Source organism: Chelonus insularis, unplaced genomic scaffold (assembly GCF_013357705.1).
Source record: "Chelonus insularis isolate UGA/USDA-ARS -01 unplaced genomic scaffold, ASM1335770v1 contig_356_pilon, whole genome shotgun sequence".
Lineage (NCBI taxonomy): Eukaryota > Metazoa > Arthropoda > Insecta > Hymenoptera > Braconidae > Chelonus > Chelonus insularis.
The window spans coordinates 477,585-505,525 of record NW_023276521.1 but is presented as its reverse complement, the minus strand read 5'-3'; the positions used below and the strand labels follow the sequence as shown (position 1 = coordinate 505,525).

Below are 27,941 nucleotides of genomic sequence, written 5' to 3'. Positions count from 1 at the left end.
CAAAAAGTATTGTTATTAAAATACAAAGAATAAATTTAAAAAAAAGACTGCAACAGACTATTTATCTACAAAAAAAAACAAATTGCCAGTGACAATATTTATTAAGTTATTAACTATCATCACCATATCAACGACATCAATTCAAATTCATATCTTCGTTAACAAAAAATTCTTTATCTCAAACAAAGAATAAATGTGCAGTGTAATTAAAGTTTCATAGTATATATGGTAGATTTGTAAATAACTGAAAAAAATTCATTAAACTATTTGAGTAGTTATAATATTTGTTGTGTTGATGAAAACAAAAACAAATAGAGCAATTGATGATCGTATTTCTACAGAGTTTCCTAATTTTCAGTATTCAGCCATAAAACCTTTGTTTTAGTAAATAATTATCATTTCAGCGATGCACGTGATTTGTAGTTGAGTAATTGAGCGTATTCGAACATTCCTTGCATTCGCTACCAGTGATTTTCTCTATAGAAATGTTTTTTTGTAAATAATACTGAAAGCTATATGTATATATATATATATATACATATTATGAATAATCAACTTATTTTTGTATTTATTCAATAAACTGTGAAAACATTGAACTAGAGTAATTGAGACTTTAGTGATTAATTTGATATTTATCAAATTCAACATCAGTTTCTTTTCATCTCTACTTTTCCTTTATATTCTTCTGCAACGAAAAAAACGGATCATAATATTGAGTGGCTCATCGTTTTATTGAAGAAAATCCCGATTTTAATAATAATTGAGTGGTGGCATGCTTCTGATAAAGGTGAATTTGCTTATTTCTTAGGTGCTGAAATACCACGAGGGAAAGGTGGTAATTTGTGCAGTGAAGCAATCGAGGCGGGAAAGAGAAGGTGGTCAATATGACTCCTATCTTCCTCGTCTTATTGGTGGCGATCGACACGATTATCGCGCAGAATCATGGTGGTGAGTAAAAATAAAAAGTTTTAGTGTTAAAAGAATCTACAGACTATGGAAGAAATCAACCCATCTTTTGAGGACGTGTCAACGAAACATGGGTGTTGTGATAACATTCTAAACTGCCGGACACTTGAGCACTAATTAAAGAAATGACTGTTTTTCAAGTGATGGCATAAAGACAATATTTAGAAAAAAAAGCTCATTTAAAAATTTTCATTATTTTTTTTGTTAAGTTTTTAAATTTAATTTTTTTTCGGTTTTATTGGTGGGAATTTTTTTTATTGCGGAGTAAGAAAAGTATTTGAAATTGGAGCGGCAGACTATTGATAGCTGAAGAGTATTTGTTTTAATTTATTAAGTTGGCAGTCAATTAAATTAACACACGAATGTGTTCGCGTTTGTGATGGACTTTAGGACATGTAAAGCAGACGGACCAGTCTATCACTGTCATTCTTCTGACGATTTTATATTTTTATAGCGAATACTGTGATTTTTTTTTCTTTTAATTATTATCCATTTGTCACAGTTCGATTAAACCTGTTATCTTTTCTATCACAAGCAAGCATTATTTATTGTTATTGTAACAATGCAATCTTAAATTTGAAACTTCTCGATATTTCTATGTACTCACTGATTTAATTGATCCCATTGAAAAGTACTGCTGTAATTCCTGATGAATTTTCTAGTAAAATAGAAATGTAAATTATTGGGATGAAATGAGACTCAGAAAAGTTAATAGACTTTTTAAAGAAAAAAAAACAAGTACTTTATTTTTTTTTTATTATCAACATTACTGCAAAGCAGACATACATTAGTGTTACAATATCTTTTATGAGGATAATTAAATGAATTTTAATATTTTTAATTTAACTAATTAAATTTTTTCCTTTTATTACCATCACCGTTATTAAAATTATAATAGTAACTACAAACGAAACGAAACTTTTCTGTAATAAAAATATTTTCTGGTTAATCAATGCAATTAATAAATATTTCATCACAACTTATTTTCTATAAATGAAATTCATTGATTAGAATAAAATTGTTTTTTACAATACATTTGAAAAAATGAATCTTTATAATTTTCAAAAGACCATGAGACTTCAGTATTTTAAATTCAAAAAAATTTTTTAATTATGGATAATGACAGTAAGAGAAAAATAATTATTATTTACAATTGAGGATCCAACTCTGAGCTACTTCGAAATTTTTTCTTATTTAGGATAAGAATTTTACGTTCAAACATAACTTAGATAGATACTATAAAAAAGTTTGCAACATGCGGAAGAATGTTGATAGCAGTTTAAAGCTAGACCCCTAATTTTAAATGATTCTATAAATGAATCATTTTTACCGTTAGTATAGAAAAGACACAAAACCAAACATCTTTATATTATTATCATTATGTAATGGCTGCAATCAAAGGTATATAACTCATCGTCTGAAGGCTTTTAGGCATACATCTTCATATTTGTCATCTCGAACAGCTCGAGAATGTTTTAAAATCATTTAAAAATCGAGCTAAATGATATTCCATTTGTGAATTTACGTCCTAAATCTATTAAATGGTGAAAATATATTGATGCTTTGTCAGCTTTTGTTGGTACTCTGTGACTAAAATTAACGAATAATTAAATTAAATTTCCTATAATAAGTGTAAATCTACCAGAGAATATACTTACTATCAAATAACAATTAGTGGTATAAAATGAAATCTATTAATTTTGATAAATAACGCGGTGAATAATTAATAGGATGATTTGAAACGCATGGATCGAGATGATTTGTTCACGCAAATATGGTTTTATTAAATCGAAATTCGGGTTTATTGGCCTGTGATGGTACCGATATTACACTCGGGACAGTAATCCATCGAGCTTTGCGCTGACTCTGTCATAATGACAATACGTCCCAACTGAATTTCAGTTAGTTAATTATGGAAGGACGTAATCCTGATATGGGAGCCGTAGAAATTCTCAATGGACTTAGGAGCTGATAATTTAGGTGTGAGGTGCACGACAAAGGTCCTATATAATGCATATTATCGGTAGTCAGCCTATGAATTTTTTATTTTATTGGATGCTTCTTATTATGACCTGCTTACTTCTTCATAGCAGAAAATACATTAGGAGCTTTTATTCTTAGTTAAGGCTCTAAAAAACTTTTCTTATTGTTTCGGAAAATTTGTCCACTTAGATGTCTAGGGAAGTAGAAGAGAGAAGTAAGAAAAAAAACTGGAAAATTTTTCTGGTTTATATTTTCTAGGGATTTTTTTGTTTTAAACAAAATATTCAACTTATTCTAGGAAACTTTGTTTTTTTTTCTTACCGGTAGTCTAGGGTAGTTTTGAAGCATCTCTTTGGTGAAAAGAATTACCCAGGACTTGTTATTTTATTATTATTATTATCATCATCAATGTTTAATACACCTAACGCGTCGAGTTATTGAAAGTCAAGATGAATGTTGTCACATCAGCTTTACCATCGTAGAGAGTGACTATCAATATTTTACACCGTGTCTTGATTTCATTTTGGTTACGTCAAACTCATAAGCGATGCAAATTTGTCTACGTTCGATCAATACCAAATTTACTTCATGATTGTGATCAACTTTAAATATATTTTTTCAATACTTTACTAAAACGGTATTGGGAAGAAGTTAATTGAAAGACATCAAATGAATTGGTACAAAAAATTCAACTAATAAGAATAAAAATGATGAATAAATGTTGAAAGTACATAAAAGTGTTGTCATATAATCGCTTTAAACAAGATGCCTTTGAACGACATTTTCGTTCTTTAATCTTCTTGAAAGCAAGAAGAATTTTTTATTTGATTTATAAATAAAACTTTTTCATTCAAATTAAAGATGTAATTAAAAGTTCACGACGATATGATGTAGCTACCAATAATTGACATTCAATATAAATCAATATATATATATTTGAAGTTTGTCTGGTTGTCAGTAAGTAAATAAGATACATCGAGACCAATTAAATTAAAATATTTTTAATTTAATGGAATTTTTAATTTAAACAATGGAATTACTTTTAAACATTTATTCATTTTAGTGTAATTATTATTTGATGAAATATTTCAAGTAAAACTGGAATTATGATTGGAGTAATAAAAATAGTTATAAGTCATGGTTATAATCCAGCTTCGGATAAACACTACCTCCCATTTGACTCAATCCAAAGGGATATAGAGAAAACGCGCAATGGATATAAAATAAAAGAAGTTACTCACATTTTATGGCATCTCCCAACGGACTTTCGTCGTCGTGACTCTCCGCGGGAATTCTAGACACAGTAGTAGTTTTACCAACTAAACTATCGAATGAGCTTTTCTCGTCGTGCTTATTCGTCATCCCTAACTTCTCATGTCATGACGTTTCAACGGGTAAAAATTTTTATGAAAGCTTTGCTACCATCAATAACTTAGTGTTATTTCACATTATCTCTAATTTAGACAGTTATTATGTATATTTCCAATGTAATTTGTCATAATTCATTTGCTTAATTCGACCAGTGCTATTCTGTTGGCAGTTTCGGAGAAGGGAAAATAACTTTGTATACAAAATTAGTTGATCAATTCAAATTTTTTTGTGGAAAAAATCATATTCAAGTTTGATATTAATATCCTGTGGTTAATTGGTCAAATAGATTGAATTTTACCATAGAAAGCTTTTCAGAATTTTTTAGTATATTTTTAGTAACAAATTAATAAAAATAAATATTTTGTTTATTTTATAATTTTATGGAATTTAAATGAAGTTGGAATAATTTTATAAATTAAAAAGAAAAAAATCAAATCAGATTATTGGATTTCTTTATCTAAAAAAGAATCAGTTGGTTGTATTTTTTTTCACACAATCTTATCAAAGGGATTGTACGTGGTTATCATCTACCCCTTGACAAAAAACTAATGAGACCTACATTGTGTTAAAAGCTAACTTGGAATTTTGTCAACAAGTTGAATCAGTCGACTAAAAAAATGACTCAGACCTCAGAGTTGTAATTCACAAAAATCAACAGAAGCTACTATGAAGTATTTGGGAAATAGTTGCAAACTTCTAAAGTTTCTTTTTTTGCTAATCAATTTCCTTAGAACTTCAACTTGTTGGGTGCATACTAATTAAGGTTGTGCTATTTAGGAATTTAAAAAAAAATCAACATAAATTACTGTTTGCTTTTTTTTCTTTAAAAATCAGATTCTATCTAAAAAAATTAATTGTCATTGATAGACTTGAGATTTTATTAAGCTTTAAAACTCAAATGAAATTTTAAATGAACTTTTCTATATTAAAATAATTGTTATTAATAAAACGTAAGTTGCTAATTTGTGTTCACTAGATTAGCATATTCCTTTAGTTAGTTTTATTAGTTAATATTTTAACTACACTCTATTTTATTTAACGAATAATTTACAAGTATTCTGAGTTCCAGAATATTATTAAACTTTGACAAGCTATGTATTTCAATATTTTATTCCGTCATATCATGAAGAAGTCATTCGTTTAAATTTTATACCATGGCTTTAGAATATATTACAAAAAAAAAATAGCAAACTTTGTTCTTCATTTCAACATTTAACTATATTCTATGAAACTGTACGATTTCCAGCCGAATCGTATTAATATTATAAAAGCTCTTAGTCGCAGAGACGTAATTTATGAAGGTCCGGAGTGCAGTTTGCTGTTTTGCCGAGTTCGATTTTCATCAAGTATATACTTGGTGTGTTGTGCACAGGTCGTTGGTGATAGTATAGAAATCTAGGGGAAAAGTACTTATAATTTACGAAACTTGGAGAAATTCCATGACTCCATGTATGTTTTCATTCAGTATTGTAGCTGACATAAAAATTAAATCGTGGAAAATTACTCGAATGCTTGTAGTAAAATTTTAGTAGAGTTCACTTATGACCTTTGCACAGAATTATTGATTGAACCTAAGTTATCCATCTGGGTAACTCATAAAAATTATATATTGGAGAGTTTTTAAATATTCGCTTGCTTTTTTCGTAATTATAAATAATTTATCCAGGAAATCTCCTATTAAAACGAACCATTGAAATGATCCATTTAAAAATTGAAAATTAGTTACTCTTTGTTTATCTTTATAGTTAATATTTATTATGATGAATAAAATTACAATTAAGGTGCATTCTTAAAGGTTGTACTTGATAGTTTATTAATTTACTTTTTCAATGTTTCATGTGATCTTATCACTCCCTAAAAAATTTGAGAAATGTGGAAAAAAATTCTTAACTTTTTATAAAGTTTAAAATCGTCTTTAGAGCAAAGAAAATTTTCAAAAAATTCATCATTTTGAACGTTTAGCTTGAATACATATTGCTCTCTAAAATGCTTCTTTCCAAGTTTTTTAATGTTTTTTTTTATCGATTTAACCACTATTGAAACAAAAGTGTCGATTCGGAATTTTATTATCTTAAAAAAAGTAGAACTATAAATTAAAAGATTATTTGAGAGCTTTAAGGCATTATCCAATTGAAAATGAATAAAAAGAAATACGAAAATTTTTATTAAATATGACACATTAGAGTTTTTGTGTTATTTAACCATTTTTTCCATCTTAAAATCATAATTTCTTAATAAAGTTTGTATCTACGATTAATAAATTAACGCGCATGAATGAGGAAAACAACATTCAAAGACACAATTATCTACAAGCAATCTCTCGTTCGTTCTTATCAAACTTTATTTAATTTCAAAAGACTTACAGAAAGATTATCTTTGTTATTTCTTGTATTCTCGTCTATTTAGCTTTTACCCTAATCTGAACTTCTAAATGCTCTACAATTTTTTCAGATGACTGCGATCATCTCTTTTTTGGTAATAATTTACAAATTGACATCTATTATGATATATATATCTGTTACGAATTATCAGTCTTTATCGATCGTTATTCAATAAGGCTATTTTGGTAGTTGAACAGTACCAAACAATTAATAACAATCTTAAAATAACTGATTAATAATTCACTAACATTGTTTGAAAAACTATGTTTCATCTCAATTGAAAAAGAATCATAAAAAAAAACTTGTTTCCATCTTTATTTTCATATTATTTTTATCGTTGTTCATTATCCAGGGAAGTATAGCTTCAAAATGAGAGTGAGGAAAATTGCATTTATAGTTTAAAAATGAAGAAAAAAAGCTATCCAACCATGTGTGTCACGAGCAAAGATATACAAGAATATACATTCCACTCACATTACTTTTCATTCCATTTTTAAGGACAACGAAAAGCCTGAAAAATCGCTCCAAAAAATTATCTCCATCATAAATTTAAGCATTTTCACGTAAGTAGCTCATTAAAGGAGTTCTAATTTAAGTACTTGATGTTTTTGTTCTAAGTTGATTGCATTAATAGCTTTAGAATTATAGGGCTATTATATTCAGGCCAATTGACAGACAGATAGGTAGATGGAGGAGCAGATAAAAATATGAGAGTCATGTCGGAACCGCAAAAAGAGTTATTGTATCAGTAAAAAATAGGTGAATATAATGTTTTTTTTATTAAACAATTGCTTGTGGTTGAAAAGGTCAAAAATATTCTAGATAAATCAGAATTTCATTCCGAATAATTGATCTTTATCACTTGATATTATCATTTAGAATACTAATCGAGTCAGACATGAGTAAACAGACACTATTGTGAAAACAACCCTGGAATATTGAGTGTTTCTGACTATTTTGCTGTACGAAAGAGAGAAATAACGTTGAAGAATGTTGAATAAGAAAGCGGTTTCATAGAATTTCAATTAGTTTTCATTCATTTATCAATTCATAGAAACTATTGAAAAATAAAACGATTATTGATAAGGACATTGAAAAGCTCCAGGTGTATTATTTCTCAATAATTTCACCTCCACTTCGACATATACGACACGAAAAATTTATTAGAATGGTCATGGCTGAGCTATTTTTTATCGATCAATTGAAATGCTATTTAAATAAAATTGCGCACAGCTCGTGAATTACGTAGACATTAAAATGCAGTAATTGTAATAAATGTAGTCATTTTGTAGGTTGAATGATTTGTTTTACACATCAAAGTATTTTTGTAACTGCTTATAAAAGTGGTTTATAGATACTATGGAATTTATTCTCATATTATCCATCGTATTACTGGAGTAAATGGTTTTTCAATTAATATTATTCCAATTGGAATCGTAATTTTTTGATCATATTCTATTCAATAAAAAAGAATGATTATTTTCAAGATAAGATAGATATATTTGTAAAAGCATTTTGAAGGTTGAGTTTTAAAGTACGCATAATCTTTCGTTGAACATCGTACGGCAACATAACTCGCTATAAATGCGGTAATAACCGTACTTTTTCACCACCAGGAATAATATTGCAATAATTTTTCCGATAAAAATGCCACCTAACTTTCTTTCCTATCTTGCATACCATTGCAAATTTATTTATTTGAGAAAAAATATCAAAAAATCATCGGATTGAATTGTTTAAGTCTTTTCTGATTTCTCTTCGTATTAAAATTTTTAATAAAATTAGTTGCATGAAAAATTACTATGGATTTGTAGTACTAGCACACTATCTCTAAAGTTTTAGTAAATTTAATCAAATACAATTTAAAAAACTCTGGTCATTATGAATTTCTGTTACAGACCATAGTAAATTCTGTTTCGAGTTTGTTGTACAAGAAAGAAAAAGTTTCCCATTGACCTGGGCTTGAAAATACTATCAGCCACAGTAAAAAATCTTACGGTCAAACATACTTTTTTTCATGTATTTGCAATTTTCTTAAAAATTGTTCGAACATGGATTAAACATTCATTATTGATTAAAAAGAACAATAATGCATTTACAAACTTACAATAAAATTCAAACTTTTATTTATTTTTTAAGAACTATTCATTCAATGTGACAAAAGTGACTAATTCTGATCTGGAAAGAATGAGAATAGATTCACTAGTAGCTCATTTTAAGCCTAACATTGGTCTAATAAATCCAGTTTCGATAAAAACCAATTGATCTTCAATCAAGAGAAAAATGAAAATTTTAAATACTATTGAAGACTTCATGTTGCTGATAGTCTTTTTTCTATAAACACACTTGAATTATTTTTAAATTGCTTTTGTCTTTTATTTTTATTCGAAAGCACAAACATTTTTCTATCTAGACATCCTGAGAATTGGTAAGAAAAAAAAGGAGATGATCGTCAGTCGATAGCGAATAACAACGGAAAATCGAATAGCGCAACTCAAGGATGTCGGAGCCTCAAAATCGTCTCGCGTTACGAGAATCCAATCCTGAGGAAGATTAGATTCGAGTTCTAATAGAACGAACGACGAAGAACGGAAGCTCGCACGATTCTCTGCTTTTCGAAACGGTGCGCGTTCTCTTTGTCTATTTTACTGCCTTTTTCCAATGCGTTTCTTAGTATTTCTTTCAAGGCAAGTCTAAATTTTTAACAATGATATTTTTTCTTTTACAAAACTACACTATTTAGAATCAATTACGAATTCGATATTTTGTTGAGTAATAATGAAACTATCTTGTATTGATTTAATGTAACTTTAAGGATTTTTTTTCTTTTATTGTAATTTTGTTGTTTTAAACTACCGAATGATTCAGTTCCAAACTCTCTACACTAGTACACTTTCTTCACTTCCACTTTATTTCTTCTTTGGCCCTGTTTTTTTTCCTGCTTTATCTTTACAACCGATCTACATTGTTTCGGTTGTATTTTATTTCTCTTTGTGGTTTTTGCTAGCCAAAGTATATATCGCAAGATTAAACAATGAACACTCTTTTTATACCCTTGATAACATGAGATACATACTAACCTTACGACTCATGATACAGTTGCCACTTTATGTATATATAGGATAAAGTCCTTGATGCTGGTATTATGATGTTATAATTCTGATTATCATATTTTCTTAAAGCAATATCTTCCATCATAATTAACCGATCGAATGAGCGTGTCAATACATCTGATCGTAATTATGTGAGAGGCTCGTTCAAGGAAATTAACAATATAACACTTTCTGTGTACAGCAGATGTTTTAAAAAAGAAGGCGATAGATAGTGGCAGCATGGGGGCATTTGTATCCTGAGCTATCATAACATAAATCTATTATTATTATTATTAAGATAAGAAAAAAGAAGGGGTAACCTATGGCTGTCATGCCCTCACTCAAGTCATTTTTTTTAAAGTAATTGTACGATATAGAATTGTTCATTTCGCAGGGTAGGAGTATAGCAAAAAAGAATTTTTTGTTGGTGCTTACTTTGGTAACTCACATAGAACTTTTTTAAGTTTTTCAAACTAAAATAAAATTTTTGTTTATTAAAAGAACATCAAACTCCCTTTCACAACTACATATAGAAACACTAAACTCACTACTTTTAAGAAATCTGAAATACTGAGTTTATAAAATTGTTATCATCAACTTGGATAGAGCAATTATATACTCTTGCGAATATCTCTGACCCTTTGGACCAATCTGCAGATTTCCTTATTACTGCTATATTAACTTCTTTAGCACATGCCATTAGAGTTGCAGCATTTCTTGTTGAGTATTAACTGAACATAGTGATGTCAATTTCACTATTCTAAGTATGAATGTAATTAATACTGTTATTTATTTATTGAACAACAATTTAGCTATTGTTAATTTTTATTGTAATAAACATTCTCTGATCTGTTCTACTACTCGTATAGATACTTTTGACCACTTATCACTATCAGATTCATTTTCTTTATTATCCTCTGATGTGACACCACCTTGTTCATCTCCTTCATCAGCTTCCTCATACACATTCAATTGTTCTTACATTTCCTTCGTACGTTTTCGCCTTTCCAATAGAATTTTATCCTTACTTCACTTCGGCATTGTATAAATTTCTTCTAACTCTCCAAATAACCACAAAAAATACTATAAAAATCTATCAATATAAACTGAAAACTATTTACGTCGAAAAAATCGACTTTGAACGTTGTACCATGTACCGTACACGAAAGGTACTACATTGTTAATCTTAAAAACAAGGCTTGAAATATAATTAAATAATAGAAGCATGAAAGAAGTTTTTCACTTAAAAATTCAAATGTTAATTCTAACATTAAAAAAATGAAAAATCAAAATCCATGTCGAATCATTTAGAGTTGGCAATTCATGGATTTACAATTTTCTTCACACTGATTCCAAATACAAAATAAAACTCTTCACCAAAGTATTTCTTTGAAAAAAAAATTTATAAATGTAGGGCAGCTCCAACCAATGCTACCCCATGTTGGATCCAATCAATAGAAATCTGTACCCAATGTCAAATTATTTATCAGTCGAATCTTGATTTAATAACCCTCTATTCTTGGTGGCATACCCTCCTGTCATTAGGACACAACAATAACAATATCTACCGTGAAAAGAAAACATGACGGCTGTCGTCCTGTACCAGGTGTTGGATATATCCGTGCTCTAGTATACTCTACATTGTCACTACTTGGAGGGCGAATCTAGCCATCTATAGATCTATAGATAAAATTTTATACAAATGTTTAAACGGTATTCTTTAATGTAGCAATATTTGAAGTAAAGTGTATTGAAACTTTCTTTTAACTATCAATAAATACTCATGGTTATGAATACTTTAGACATTGTTTTTAGTAGGAAAAAGTTAACATGAGCTGCATACATAACTGTCTTTTCTTTGATCTATATTCTGTAAATTTTTTATAAAATAGCGACAAGTAAAGATATAATGTTTACCTTTATTGTTATAAAAAGATGGAAGTTCTTTATAATAACCTGACAGACTTTTCTTCTTTACCTGTCTGCAAAAATACCAAGGAAAAAGAATTATGTGATTACCTTTTGTGCTGATCCATAACAGTTTATATGTAGGTTTTGGGGTTTTTCATGTTCATAAAATCATTTTGTCAATTACGGCTGTTGGTTATTATTTCTATTTTCCTCTAATATTTCATAAGACGTTATGAAGCTGCTGAAATAAATTCCAAGCTGAGAGATAGAAGTTGTAAAATATTTTTTAGATCATTTTTCGATGAAACATAAATATACTGGCCTGTGTACATTGAACAAATTCTTATCTTGTTTTCATTTGTACCACATTTGTTAAACATTTATAAATCTTTCACACATCCAAAAGTGAAACTGTTAAATCATCATCTTTTTGTGGGATTGACGTTAATGTTACGCCAAGTGAGGATTTTCATTAGCGAATTACGGACCACACAGCCATTAATGTGAGTTAGTTGCGCCACAATCCAAACGTTGGATGATTGGATAATCGATAGTTGAAGCTCACACCGTGGCTGCTGATAAATTCTGTTCATTCATGCTTCAATGGAATGAGCTGACTGGGCGTGCGGACATAACGATATCATTCGCACTCCTGAGCCAGCCCATCAGCATTTATATTGCAGTGAATCTGATATTTCTGACGGCAGTCATATTTTTTACAAATCTACTAGTCAATCATTCTATTAAATATTTACTTTATTCTAAATTTTAATACTCACCAAGTCATCATACCATTTATTATTGAGTTGTCAAGTTTTCCTTTGCACCGTTGATTTCATCAACAACGAATAACTAAATTCATTTAATGGTCAGTGAGAAGTTGATCAGGTAAAGCTTTGATAGACTCTGTCAAGTTTTGGAGATCTATCAAGATCTAGGTAGGGTCAACTTATCCTCATGGGAATCACTGAACCCTCGATAAAAATTTCTTGAAATTCCAAATGTTCGTTTTGGTGATAGTCGTTCTTGTTTTCATCAAGATCACAACCACATGAAAATGACGTTTGAAATGTAAGGCCTGTGTACACAACTTCTTTTTTTCCCCATCACGTTATTTGAAATCCCAAAAGGTCTTCTTATAGTACACCAATTAAATCACCCTGGATCCTTTTTTCTACTTTTCCTTGTACTATTCTACCAAACTGAATTCCCTCTGAGAACCCTCGACGTTAGTATCGGCATACTTATTCATGTTTTACGCATCAATTTTCCTTATTTTCTCTTCCTTCAATGTGTACACCAAGCTTATATGTTTTTCGTAATTGATATTGCATGCTTTATTGCTTTTACCAAGCAGTAACTTGATAACTTGACAAAATAATTGGCTCTCAAGTTGATCATGCTATTTAATAACAAATGTGTATGCCTTCAATTATGTTACTTGATCTTTTAAAGCATTCATTTGTCGTGGTAAGACAAGAAATTGGATTCAAAGCATAACGCAAAGCTTACTTTAACACTAAATTCTACCAGATAATTCTAAGCTTTACTATACCTCCGGGAGATCGTACCAGGATGAACGTTAGGAGTAGTTTAGATTGGCGACAATAATAACATTAATAATGGGTTACCACTAAAGCAGTATATTGTAATTTCGAGTTTCCTCTCCGGCGTTTCGATGTTTGTGTATATATATACGTTCACTGAAGACACTACAATACTTGCTTGTAACTCGAATGCTTTCTAAGGTGGTGAGAATACTAGTGTTTGCATTCGACCAAGACGGGAAAACATGTGGGGTATGTGGTTGACCTCGTACAAGGTGTTAGAAGGGAGCTACTTAAAAGCTAGTGGAGAAGACTGAGAAACATAAGATGCAGCTTCAAGCACAAGGTAATGGTAACATAATTGCTAGGAGGCACGTTATTACTCATAACTTCCTAACTTGGATATTCAAGCCTCATTTTTTCCAAGCACCTACATCTGACCTGTTTACATTTTAATCTTCGTGTTAATAAGTAATGGGTTAACTGTAATGTGACATGCATACATACGTATTAATTTATATTCAAATGTGATACTGGTTTTGTTTGATGAAAAAAAAAATCAATGGAGAATAAACAATTTTGCTTTTGTTTTTAAAGTTGTAGGGAATCGATCCAGGTCTAGAAAATTGTTGGTTAATGTTGGTATCAGTGGAATGATCTTTTTATCAGCAGAGTACAATAAATGGTAGGTTTATTGATCAACAAGGAGATTTTGCTGAAAAGATGTTGAAATATATTTACTGAATAATAATTGTTTTTGGCAAATTATGCTAGGAAATTGAATAATTTAGTGATCAATTGAATCATGACCTCAATAAATTACAGGAAGTTAATTTAGAGATAAAAGGGTAGAATAAAAAGATTATTAACATTGTAATTATACCTCAAAAATTTAAAGATCTTATCTTGACATGTGCGTGTTTTTCATATTTTTTAAAATCAGATATATTTGGAATATTTTTGATATTTTCGTTCCAGTTCATAGTTTACAGCTGATAATTATGTACTGTAATTTTTCTTTCATTACTTTCTAGATTTTTTAAAGAATTCCAGTAACATAAACTAAAAAGTGTTGGCTTATTGATGTTAAATTAACCACAGAAACCCGAAGAATTTATGTAAACAAGACTTTCTAATCGTTTGCTGTAAAACTAAAAAGACTGATTATTGGTGCCAAGTGTGAAAAATAAAACAGATTAAAGTACAAGTGGTTCTTGGAGAAATAAGGGTGTTAGTTGTATGTTAGGAAAAAGTCATTAATTTCCACAAAAAAATAGCTGCTTAAATTGTCACTGGAAGATTTTTCTTTTTTTTCTAGATATTATTTTTACAAGTGAATAATCGTCCTGATATGAAACTTTTTTTTTTCTTTTAATTTTATTATTTTCATTCCCTAACTATTTATTAAATCTAATATTTATTCAGAAATGCTTCATTTTGTAAAAATTAGCAACATATTACTCTAAAAAGATGAAAAATAGGTTCCAAAGAACCAAAAAGAACAGTTTAGCCAACTTTTCTCTATGAATTTATCATTTTGATTGAAACAATACATTTTCAAGCATAGAATTTAAATCTATCATACATGAATCATAAGAACACCACTGTTAAAAGCAGTTCCATGTGAAACGTAAAAAAGTTTCCCTTGTCATTGGAAGGAGATATCTCTTGCGTGATATGAATACTATAGTTTCATTTATGAACCAGCAAATATATAACTGGCACAACGCCTCTTTCAACTTGTTTGTAAAATGCGGTCAGAGATATGGTTTTTAGGTCTTGACAACCTTGACCAATATATCTTAAATATATCTCAAATACCTAGCATAAAAAATGACAAAATTGTCTTCATCATTCTATCACTTTTTTATAATTTTTTCTTTCGTTTTCCTTCTCTCGCTTTTTTGTCTGACTTCGATTCCCCAGAGACACTTACAGAAATGTTCAGGCTTAAAATATAGATTTTATTATTCTTCGCTTTCGTGAACGCCCCGTTTTATGATTTATAAAGGGGTCGTTAGTCTTGCTTTACTCTGTCGCGTCATATGTATACAATAATTCATTTCCAATTTCATTTTAGTTAGATCAAACTACGATTCATTGATTTTGTGATCGAAATAGTTTCTCATGAAAAATTTAGCACGATTTATTAGAATAATTGTTGAGGAAAATAGAACACTTTTCAAAGACCACATCTCTGAATTTTTCCATTTTTATTTAATTGCTATATTTAAAAATAGATTTCAGCAGCAATTTATTCAATTGAAGTTTGGCATGATCACCAAAATATTTTTTCAACAAATTCATTTTAATTTATAACTATCAAGTTGATAAATTTATCACTTGGTGAATGAAAAATAATGGAACGAAATACTTTTAGAAATTATTTACAAATCATAGTAACAATTAATTTGTATAAACTTTGAAAATATATTCATATAAATATGTTGTTATTTTTTTTATCTTTATCTTTTAACACAGTAATGAAGAATAAACATACCTTTTTTTTTAGTTATTAACGCATTTAAATCAAAATTTGACAAAATACCTAGTTCTTCTTGTTTCCAATATTAATTTTCAAAGTCTTCAGCAGAGCTGGTGTTGTTGCGAGTGTTTTATGATAATTTATTTCTCTTGATACGTATTTCTATTATCAATAATGAAATTTAGTGACAATTCAGAAAGATACTATCGCTAATATATTTATTCTTCAGAGATTTCATGATCGTTTCTTTACCCAATAGTGTAGAACTTCAACAGACGGGGTTGAGAGAAGCTAGCAAGAAAACTTTGGAAGCCTGTGGATGATCTTGGGCAAGTTAGGAGCATTTACCACGACACTGTTTGCCGGCGGTTATCCCCTTCTCGATTACCGATTTTCGATGTCTCGGGAGAATCACGGGTGAGGAAGATCCGGGAAGTTTCCTTATCTTTTTGTCTCACGTGTATATCAGCCCGTATTTCTCAAAACTCCCCAGGGTTATGGACTGTAGATTCAGTACTCCCTTCTTTTAAACTTTTTTCCCCTTTTTTCACTAAGTCCATTTCCCTTTTTTACACTAGCTATTTATTTGTTATTCTTGTCTTTCTTCATTATGTCCTTGTACATTTGTTAGTTAATTTTTTTTTTCATTTTTCCTCTTTTTATCTAACACATTTTTTCCAAATGCTTTGTCTAGTGGTGGTTACACAGCTTCCAATGCCTTACTGAGAAAATATCATTGTCGTAGATTCTCCAGGTAAAAATAAAGAAGAGTGTGTCTGAAAGGCGACATTCTGGTTTCGTCTCTTGAGTGTATCCTGGACAATAACATCTAAACTTACTGTTAAGAACTGCTACTACGCCAACGTCACCATACAGTATACAAAATTTACGAATTGTGAAAACCAGGGAAAAACGTAATGACTTTCATTTTTTCTAGTTTGCTTTGGTGATGATATGGCATAATACAAATGAAATTCTAATCATAGAGGATGTTTATAGGTGTTAGTGTAGAAATATATGGTATAAAATCAACATTTACATAATAATAGATACGTCAATGAAACTTTTTTTAAAATAAATTTCTAATTAAGTTTCTCTCTGTTTAGAACCAATTGTACCAGTTCATTTTTAACTTAAACATAATTTTTCCACTGCTCCATTAAATACCACTGAGCCACGAGAAAAAAGATTTCTAGGATTCAAAAACTACAATTTGCAATTAAATAATCGTATTAATAAAAATGAGGCATTTTTTCATCAATATCATCAATAAATACTTTTAAAAAAATATTAATTTTTGAATAAATTTTTTTTTTGTTGATAAAAAATAACGAATGACCATGTAGAAATATTTTTTTTTGCTCTTATAATATACTTTACGACAGTTGAAAAATATAGCAAACAACAATTTTACAGTTGACCACGATCTTTGCAAGCTTTGCTATCAGGTACCAGTGGCTTACTTTTATAGTACGCGCAACCACTGACGCGAATATAGAAGGGGTAGAACTCGGTCCTGAACACGCCAAGATCGCGTGTCGAAGGTTACATCGACCGTATACTCTGTGAACGACTTCTCATTGGCTTATATTTCTTCCTCTTTACCATTTGCTCTCCTTGACTAGTTTCATTCTTCGTTATCTTTCACGATGCTTCCGTTATACTCATATTAAACCATCCGCTATTTTTCCACGCTCCATTCTTTTTTGACTTGACGAGAATATGAGCAATTCACCTGCATGCATGGCAAAAGTATCACAAGAGAGAAAGCTTGACTTGGATAAACCAGACGCACCCCAACTCTGGCTTATTATTATGGCGTCCACCGACCTCGTTTTTTTTTTGAGTTCGTTCACTTATTTCTCTCTCTCTTTCTCTCTTACCCTAGGATTGCAGAGAATGCGCAAGTCTCACAAAATCGGATTGAAAAATTACGTCAATTTATGCGCCTTGGAAAATGCTGAGCTCTTCTTCATTTTCTTCCTTTTTACTTCAAAAAAAAACTCCAAGAAGGAAAAACCACCTTCCGGTCGTCGTTTCAAAGACTGTAATACGATCTCCAGCAATTCCTTATAAGTCAGAATGCCTATGTACATTTCATTTTTAGGATTTTATTTTAATTGTTTGTTTTTTATTATTCACTAAATCAACACTAAGACAATTTCGATGCTTATTTCTGTTGAATAGATTTGTGTTTACTTAATTCCGGATTTTTTTTTCCTTAAAGAATTTAGTAGGAGTGTCTATGTAAGAACAATTGAAATGGTATCATTTCTACGTAAATGGTGAACTATAAAACTTTACCTGATTTATTCACTTCTATTACATTAGTAACATAGTCATTACTTTAACGTCTTCTTTCCCTCTATCTTGAAAATGAAGTAGTGTATTATTTGAAGTTTGCAATTCTTTTAGTTGTAGTGGTTTGGAATAATTTTCAGCAGGATATCGAAAATCACGGTGAACTAGAATGGTTTTTGAATACAAAATGGGTTCATTGTTCGATTCAAAAAGTCTTTTCTCAAAAATTCTCAGGAAAGTATCTTGGATAAATTTTTATCTAAAGAAGCCAAGATATTTTTTTGATTTTTTTTTCAATAGCATTTAGCTTTTTACTTTTTTTTGTGTAGAAATATTTTATGAGCTGTGAGTTAGAGATAAAGATATATAGCATAGGATGCATGGAGAATAAATGTATAAATAAAATAACCTCAGAATAAACTTTCTGTAGTTAATTGTTCACGAGATATCGATTTTTCAAGCTAAGCACGTAGACTACAGCATTAATCGCTCATAAACAAATAACTTTATCTTAGTCATAATGTAATTAATTGAGATCAATGAAATTTTAGCTTTAAGAGACTTTGACAAAACTGGAAAAACATTTGTGATTGTTCAATTATTAACTTTGTTTCCTGTCAGCATTCATATTTTTGATAACTTGACTTTATCAACACAGTTTGTTTAATTTTCAACAAACTCATATATTTTTTTCTATAAAAATATCATTATGTCTAACTAAATTATGTTTTCATTTGTTTTTGTGTTTCACTAAATTTTAATAAAAAAAAATTGAAGGAATGCTAGAATAAAAAATTTTTTTATTTGTTAGACTGAAATATCCTGAGGATTAACAATTGGAATTTCTGATAACCTAAAATAGAAGGAAGCCATTCATTCATGAATATTCTAGGGACTAAAAAATCACAACAATTTAATCAATTAATTACATCAAATTGAATCATAATCTACCATCAACTTTATTTGTAATATTCATCGTTCGTTTTCCTAATCATTTCACCATCTCAAATAGACATTAATACATGCAAACTGTTGCCAACACTACCTACACATTACAGATTGTTGGTTGGTACAAATGAAATCCAAAATAAATGAAACACAAAGACAATCTAAAACGTGCGAAATATACAAATAAAAATATTGAGTGTTACAAAAAAGCAGGTCGTTCGAACAGGTTAAAATGATTGGATTCAAACGATACATTCATTGATTGGACTTTAACGACGCTTTTCAGTTAGTCGAGAGCCATTAAAAGACCCTCCAGCCACCATCCGCATGACCCCTACCCTTGGCTAATATAGTTAAAAGTCTACGATTTTATTTGATCGAAATGGTGCGAACGCGAATTCCAACGAAGGTTTCTCTATTGGAAAACATCGAAATGGTTGGGCAAAATGAAAGAGAGTATTTGGCAGCCCTTGAAATAAAAATAAAAGATGCTAGTGTCGAGATCGTATCGTGGTGATGTAGCCATCATACTGTTGAATTTTTTGAAATTGCCTTCAGGCTTAAAACTGTTTTATTTGTAACACTATTATTCATCAATTACTAGAGGAAACTCGCTAAATATTTGATGGTTTTGGGGATGATTGATAAATTAATCAAAATTTTCTTTCACCATAGGATAGGATTATTTATCAGGATATTATAATATTTATTGAATACCACAACATAATTTAATAACTTTATGATAATCTTATATATTCGGGAATCTTCTTAATAGCCTAAAAACGGAAGATGAAATTAATCCAGTGGTTTCCAGGTCTTCGCATCACCACAACATATATAGCCACAGTAAGGTACGGAAGCAACATCACATATCCGAGCTCACTGAACTAAGTTAAACTTCACTCTTTACCTCCCTAGCAACCCTATAGCACTGTCTGCCAACCTCTTGAAGCACTTGGATCACCTTAGGGGATCTTAAGAACCCATGATCGTAATTACCTAACATTAAACGATGTTCAAGTCGCTTCATGGTTTACAAATCCAATTTTCGACATTAAAACAATAATATCGTTGTCTCTTGATATTAAATTTTACACAATACATCCAGTTAAATTTATTGAAAATTGTTGTGTTTTTTGTTTGAAAGGTAGTTTATTTGCATGAGGGTTTATTTAATTACTTTCTGCCTAGATATTTAAATGACCATATTGAACAAACTGCTTAAATTAATGCCTTGTCATGATGGTTGATATATCAAATTTTACCTACTGTTGTTCATTTAAATTTTTAAAACAGCTGAAACATCACGACTTGCAATTTTTTTGAGGGAAGATTATGTAATGGATTTAAAATTTAGGGCATGACTGACTCATTGATAACATACAGGTTGTGTGGTAATATTTTATTCTAAAAAGTCTCTAATGAAAAAAAAGTGAACGTTTTTTTTTTCCTCTTATTAAGATTAATGTTAGATTTAAAATTCTCTTAAAACTAATTATAATTAAATATCAAGTTGTGATAATATTTACTGAAAAATCAATCGTCAATTTTTGATGTAAGAAAAAAAAAGAACAATCATTGTTCTAATGAGGAGCAAGACTGGTTCATTCATAGTTTAACACTAGACCAGTCTGGTCAATCATTATACATGAAAATCAATATTGGTTCAGTCATGGAAAATGGCTGCTTAAAATTATCTGTATTACTATGAAAAGACTTTTCATTAATTTAATTCTTATTTAGCATTTTTTTGTTTTACTTAACTGGTATTATTTATAGGACACCCTGATAATTTCTATTTCACCTGGTACGTTGCTAGTTTTCAACACCATGATTTTTCTATCTCATAAAACTTTGTTTTGGTTTACATTGGCCTCTATTTCATTCGTATTATTACAACTTCAACAATATTATATCAATCACTTCAATAGAGTCACGAATTCGTGGACTAAATGATATTAATGACAGAAGCAGATGATGGACAGCAACCAGTCACGGTTGATGAATCCAGGTAAACTATAAAAACAATGTCTCCACAAATTAGCCAAGACCAATTTAGACTGTAATTAAATACACATTAGGGATAAAGATTGAAACCATTTTTAGCTGATTCATAAGAAAATGATCAAACACAATTTTCAATAATAATAAAAGAAAATTAATCTAAATCCTCCCCATATGTAAAATAATTGGAGAAATAAAAAATGTAAGCATTTTATCAAAATTAAAATTTCCATTTGTGACTGATATCTATTCGTTCCCCTTTTGAAAAAAATCCCAGGAAATTAAATACACATAATAATAATATATCGTTTTTTTATTTAGATTCAAGTTAGACATATATAGCTGACAAAAAAAATTACTGACTAATCGGCAAAGGTTATTAGTTCCGCATCGCACAAACGTTGATAGCAGTTCTCCAATGAATAATAACCCTCAGTAAAACATAAAAAAGTTATCCAAACGATCGAAAGAGAAAAGAAAGAAATAGAGAGAAAGAGTAGCACCTTATATTCCTAAAAAAACTTTCAGGTCGTAACATTTTAATGTCCATCTGGCAATAAAATAATCAAACACTTAAATGTATGCAACTTACTTTACCGGCGTAAAACGATTTTTCTTTGGACTTTCGTGTCACTTACTGACATCTACTCATACATGTTTCTGTATTTTGTTTCCATATCACACCCTGAAATTCGTGCCTGTATTTATTTTCTATGAACATGAGTTGAGTAAATTGTTCTTCGGCGAAGGAATAAAAGAGGGTGGGAGGGGGAGACAAGAGGGTGAAAAGGAGGAGCATTAGAGTATATTCAACCCACATCCGTGACGGTAGACACGAAGTGCGGTCTTGCATTTGTATTGCATAATGCACCTTTAATGAGATTAAATCTACCCTGATCTTGCATCATTAGAATTGTTGATTGTTCCGGCAATAAACCAGTGAACAAAAAATACTGGGGTCAAAATCCTATTGATGTAAACTCATATTATTCGACACTTCTAAATTTTAAGATTTTTGTAGTGCTCTTATTTACTGGGTAATTGTTTTATAAAGAGATAACAAAAGGCTGTAAGAGAATTCATAAATTGGGATGAAAGAAGTTGAGCTTTGGAACAGAGATTTTGGTGGAGATGGAAAGAAGACTGGATATTGATCTAGTGAGTTTATTATTCATCACAATTTCTTTATTTAAAATGCTTCAAAAAATTTTTTAAGCTGAATTTTATGATTAATTAAAAAGTATAATGCTGGATATGATCTGAAAAGAAAACAAAAATAACAAAAAATTTTTTTTGGATCAAAAACAAAAATTATTAAGAATGATAGCACACTTATTGAATAATATAAAAAAATTTTGAAGACCTTCCGAAAAAATTTTCGTCACTTAAAACTTTTTAAATTCAGGAAGAAACTTTTATCAAAACTCAAGCTGAAGTCAAAGTTCAATAAAAATCACCAACAAATTAAATAAAATTCCCCAAAGAATCATAAAAAAATTGATTTAAAATTTTTTTAAAAATACTGTTACTCATATTCTATCCCGTTTCAATAAATATCCAACTCCCCAACATCGCTTCGAGTATCTCCAGCAGAAAATATTAGAAAAATAGGTTCTCTTGTATTTTACTTCAAAATTTCTGGCAATTCAACATCAGATTACATTTGATCATATTTTGTTGTATATATTATAAATAAACGTTAAAAATGGAGAATTTAGATTCGTTTTGGTATATAAATTGCATCTATAAAAAGAGGGGTGACTAGGGATTATCCGACTCTGATCTGATCTGTCTATAATACAATCCTGATTGATGGTATTCTACACAGCTTTTTCGACTCTTGTTTTTTTTATTTTAGATCATTCGAAAGTTAAAATAACTGGAATGAAGTTTACTTCACAATATTTTTAACCATCTATTCTATTGCCAATCACCAATTCTAGTTAGTAATCGTTTTAAAACGATGTAATTTCGAATAGAAACTCATGTAATACGTTGAGGTCCAATAAAATTATTGTTCAATTCAATTCAGAATTGAATAATCTTTCTACTAATTTATTAAAAAAAATCAATAAAGAAATGAACAATTGATGAATACATTCAAAATACCTTCACAAATAAAATTCTAAATAGCTTTTCATGTATTTAAAAAATCAACAAGATTGTAAAGTTGATAGATTTGTTGAACATCAAAGTTCTTCTATATTGGATTCGATTTTGATTTATAAATAAAATGAGATAGTTTCTATAAAAAGGACTGTTATCTGACGTCTTTTACATTCAATCAAACTGCAAGAAATAAGAGAATTTTTGTTTAAATATAACATCAAGTTTTCTAATGAATTTAGAAAAAAAATACTTCATGACAACTGGGATATTTTTTGCGATGTTTTTTAAAAACAATTCAGCTTTATTTGAAAGAATACTATCTCTGATATCACATGATTTGTTGATGGTAGCATACACAAGAAGATCGAATTCAAAGATATTTTTCACTGCATCTAATGTAAATAACAAGTTCGATTCCTTTGAAACAAATACTTCTCTTTATTTATCAACGTACAATAGTATTTTTTTTGCAACCTGGCTATTTCAATATGATGTAACTCACTTGACAGAATGTTACATTCAAAGAACCGCATTAAAAATTGTACAAATATTGATCTGAATACTCGAGATAGCAGTGAAGATACTTTGAGTTATTTTTGAAAATCTTTCTAGCAGGATTTTTTTTATCCCAAAATAACTAGAACAAAAAACGAAGAATATAAAAAAAAAGTAGTACCTCTAAGTAATTAAGTTCAGTGAAACTTTTTGATACTCCAATCAACAATTAATTTAGGAGAAACCACAGAAAGTCCTTCTTGTTAGTGCCCTGAGAGATGAGAACTGATGTTCAAAAAACTCTTGCTTTACTCTGGTCAGAAGCTATTCTAATAAGGCTTCAATCCGGACCTGAGCAAGTTGTGTCGATATAGTTGCATGAAGGTTTAAAGTTGACAACAATATGAAAGGCTTCATCATGTACTTACATACCAAGCAAAGCTTTTTAGCCACACTTTTGGATTAATCTGTCTGCACAAAGACCTCTTGCTCCTCAAATGTTTGTAGAAATTTGGACATTAATAAATCAATATGTTGGTGGATCTCGATGACAAGCAATATTAATTATCTGTGCTTATCTCCTTCCTCAGCTGACCCGCTATGTAGTCTTCGTTCAATCTTGCTGTGCCATCCTTTGCTCTTGGGAATATCCCTCTACTCTCTCTCGGGTTCAGATGACCCCTCTCAACATTCTTGCTCTGTTATCTATGTTCCATGCAGGGGTTGAAGTGCGATTATGCGCCCAAGGCAATAACTTCACCTCCCCCCACCAGGTTTACATTCACCAGCTAAACGACCATTCGTGGTCGGCCAAGCACCATTTTGGAAAGCTGAATTCTAGACGATGTTCGTTACACTCAATAAGAAAATGCGAATACAAGACGTTGATGATGACAAGTCTAGCTCTCTGACATATTATAGAGTTTCACACTCTTGACTTGCAACAAAGTAGCTATCCAACCAACCACTGTCTTCCTTTCTGTGTACACTGTTTTCATCAAGAGAAAAGTCCTCTTGCTTCGTTCGTGAACTCTCAACTTCATACAGCCCTGAAGCTATAAAAGCTTGACATGCCTGCAAGCTACGCTTCATTCAGCTATTCCAAGTTTTCCAGACACTTCTTCACTTCTTTCTGACTATGTTATTGTACAAGAATTTATACGTTTGTACGAATATACATCCGAAAAATACATGTGCATACTTGTTGGAGGCATTAGACATTCTTTTGAGAAAAAAAACTTAAATTGAATGATGTGAAAACAACAAGAAACGAAACTGTGTGGCCGAAAAGAACGACTTTTATCTAATTAAGACATCTCTTCAACCATGTCGAGTGCTTGACACATAAAAAGAAACTTGAAAACACTAGGGATGTGAGAACCCTAGTACTGAGTCAAGTAGTTCCAGTCTGTTCTGGAATAAATTGTTGAATAAGGCTGTTGCACATTAATTTAGCTATTCACTATTTTATTCAAATTGGAGAAGATTTAACGAGTATGGATCGTCGCCAATTTTTGAACCGAGAAAATGCACCATTTCTAGTTATAGCTGAATAAATTCGGGTACTTTTATAGCAATCAAGAAATTCTGATCTTTTTTTATTATTATGAGCATAATTTAATTAAAAGTTTCTTCAAGGAAACATCATATTTCACTGGAAAAAATAGCTACATTTTATGCAATTATTTACTGCTCATATATTTATCATCAACTTCCTATTTCACGTTTTTTTAATAGATAAAGCACTGAAACTTTTTTCATCTAAAAAAAGTAAATAAAATTTTTCCACGTATTTGTTGGTTCATAGCAGCTCAATCCACCCTATTTTCACGTATTCAATATTCACATGACAGCCCTTACAGATTTGCACTTTTATCCAGCTCACCAGACGTTTTTGAATGAATAATATATATATGATCATTCAGTTACACAAATGATTAATGACATCTATACTTTATCAGCTCCACTGGGTAGATATCAGGATATTGCATTTCTGTTCCCAATGATTACAAAATGAGAATTATAACACTCGTGGAATATTTTATGGGTGTTGAAAAAAAAAACAAGATCAAAAATTAATCTGATATACCATGAAACTTATGAATAATAAGTGAATAAGTTGGAAAAGTTTTTATCTAATGAAAAAAATCATCAATCATTCAATTAAAATACTGACACTATTTTTACCTACATTACTTGGTCCAACAGAAGCTGAAAATCAATTTAAACTCGTCACTAACATCAAATGATTGACTGAGAGTAAGTTTAACCCTTACTAAATCATGTACAGCACTTTAGAATACACCGAGTTTCTCTGTATGCAGTGGTTCAGATCTTCCAATTCACTTTAGGTCATGAAGCTTCACAGTTCGAGTTGTACCGGTATTCATTGTACAGTATATCTTGGGAAAAGTCAGTGTGAACTTTGAACTAAAACATTAACAATAGCAAACTGATGTTCACACGATTGATTTATAAATATTTAAGCTCGATGAAACTGGATAATCTGATTAATCAACCATATTTGTGGAGTTTGTAGGATTTTTAAAACCAAAAATATATTTTCCTGTCTAACAGTTTTAGAACAAAGTTTACGAAAACTCCAAGTATTGATTTTTATAAATAAAATCATAAGACTAACCTTAAACAATTTTGAACCGGATAAAAATATCAGGGTTTGATATGATGTTGTTTGAAATTTGCTACGTAACCAGACTATTTTTTGGAGTAAGTTAAAGAATGAAATGTTTCATAAAAATAAATTTAAATGATTAAGAAAGTTTTTTAGTACTTTTTAAATCATTTTTCAAAATGTAACAAATTCAATAATCACACAATACCATTATGAACCTAGAATAAATATTTCCATCCATTAAAACAAGGTCAATAAAAATTGGAATAAATGAATTCATTAATATGATTATCTTAAAAAAATTCCGAAGATTTTTTATCTGACCACTTATTAAATCACATAATAACTCAATAATTAGAGCACGTTTCACTCTCAATATTTTAACTATGAATTTTTTTCCTTATCCATTTCAATATGAATCAAATTCCTTAATTAACTGAGTTTTTTTCCTATTATGCATAGACGAGGGTGGTAAGAACAGTATTTTCACAAGTAGAAGGGATTAAACGTATGAGCGATACCTCGACAGCTCGGAAAGACTTGGTCGGAGGAATGGGTAGCACAAGACGAAAGTAAGGGAGTATGAGAAACCAAGAGAATCCGTACCCTCATAAATATTCACGATGAAATCTACCCCTCGATAATAACCAGCACTGAAATATACCACGGTATCAGACAGCGTGCCAAGCTTTCCAAGGTAGTGACGCAAAGCAAGAGTAGAAAATAGAGAGAAACGACAAGTAAAAGACTAGCTAGATGTAGAAAGCAGTTAAGTACTTTCTTTTATACACTTTATTTCTTCTATTTCTATCATCATTAAATTATTCGATAGTTAATTCCAGTTTAAGTTTCAACGTATACTCCTAATACATACTATTAATTCCTAAATCAGGAGTATTATATAGAGTAAATTGGAAATCTGCCTTCAATCATCTAAGCACCTTGAAGCTATCAGACTATTGTTATTAACAGAAAATATCGACAGCATTAAGGAGGAAGAAAATATAACATGAACATAATTTTTAGATAATTTAGTTAGTCTTTAATATAGTAAACATTGTATTGGTTAATAAAACTTTGATCATTTCTAGTTTTTTGAGATAATTATAAAGTTTCTGACGAGAACCAATTCAAATCTACTAATTAACAGTAAAATTGATCTGATTTCAACAATATAAAAGGTAGCACTGAAAATCATTAAAATTTAATGAAGTGAACCAATAGAGATGGAGCAGATTAAACTTAAATACGCTTTCATAATAAGTAGAGTTCTCCTAGCATTTAATGAGTAAACTACGTTGACTCAATAGTTGATATTTAAATAGTCAAAGCTGATTGAAAGTTAATTTGTTAAAAAAAGTTGTAATCAATGATAGTTATCAATAAGTACAACAACATAAATCTAAGTACTTGGGAAATATCAAATAAGAAGCTATTGCCTTAATGAACCGCAAGTTGATGAAAGTGTAAGGAGAGTTCTATGACTGTAGAGTGGAATATATAAAGTCTGGCATTCAATCAATAACATCCTCTGTGAGACTTGAATTGAAATAAATGTTGGTAAAGTTGTTTGAGGTATGGTAAATACGAGTCAACTGTTTGGTATTGCTTGGTGGAAGTTTTGTATGCATATTCCTTTTAACTAAGGTATCTTTATCTTCTGTACATACCGTATAGTTCTAATTTCATTGGTTTTTTTTTTTAACAAAGTGTTTC

General features: G+C 30.0%; 1 protein-coding gene across 4 annotated transcripts in view; it reads left to right on the top strand.

The window, feature by feature from the left end:
- The first annotated feature begins 810 nt into the window (after nucleotides 1-810).
- Lar (tyrosine-protein phosphatase Lar) overlaps nucleotides 811-27,941 on the top strand; it is a 183,906-nt gene continuing 156,775 nt past the window's right edge. For all 4 annotated transcript variants that reach the window (XM_035083182.1, XM_035083183.1, XM_035083181.1 and 1 more), the window contains exon 1: nucleotides 811-948. In XM_035083182.1, coding sequence (XP_034939073.1) covers nucleotides 885-948 — 64 coding nt within the window. In that variant the 5' untranslated portion in view covers nucleotides 811-884. The remainder of the gene's footprint in view (nucleotides 949-27,941) is intronic.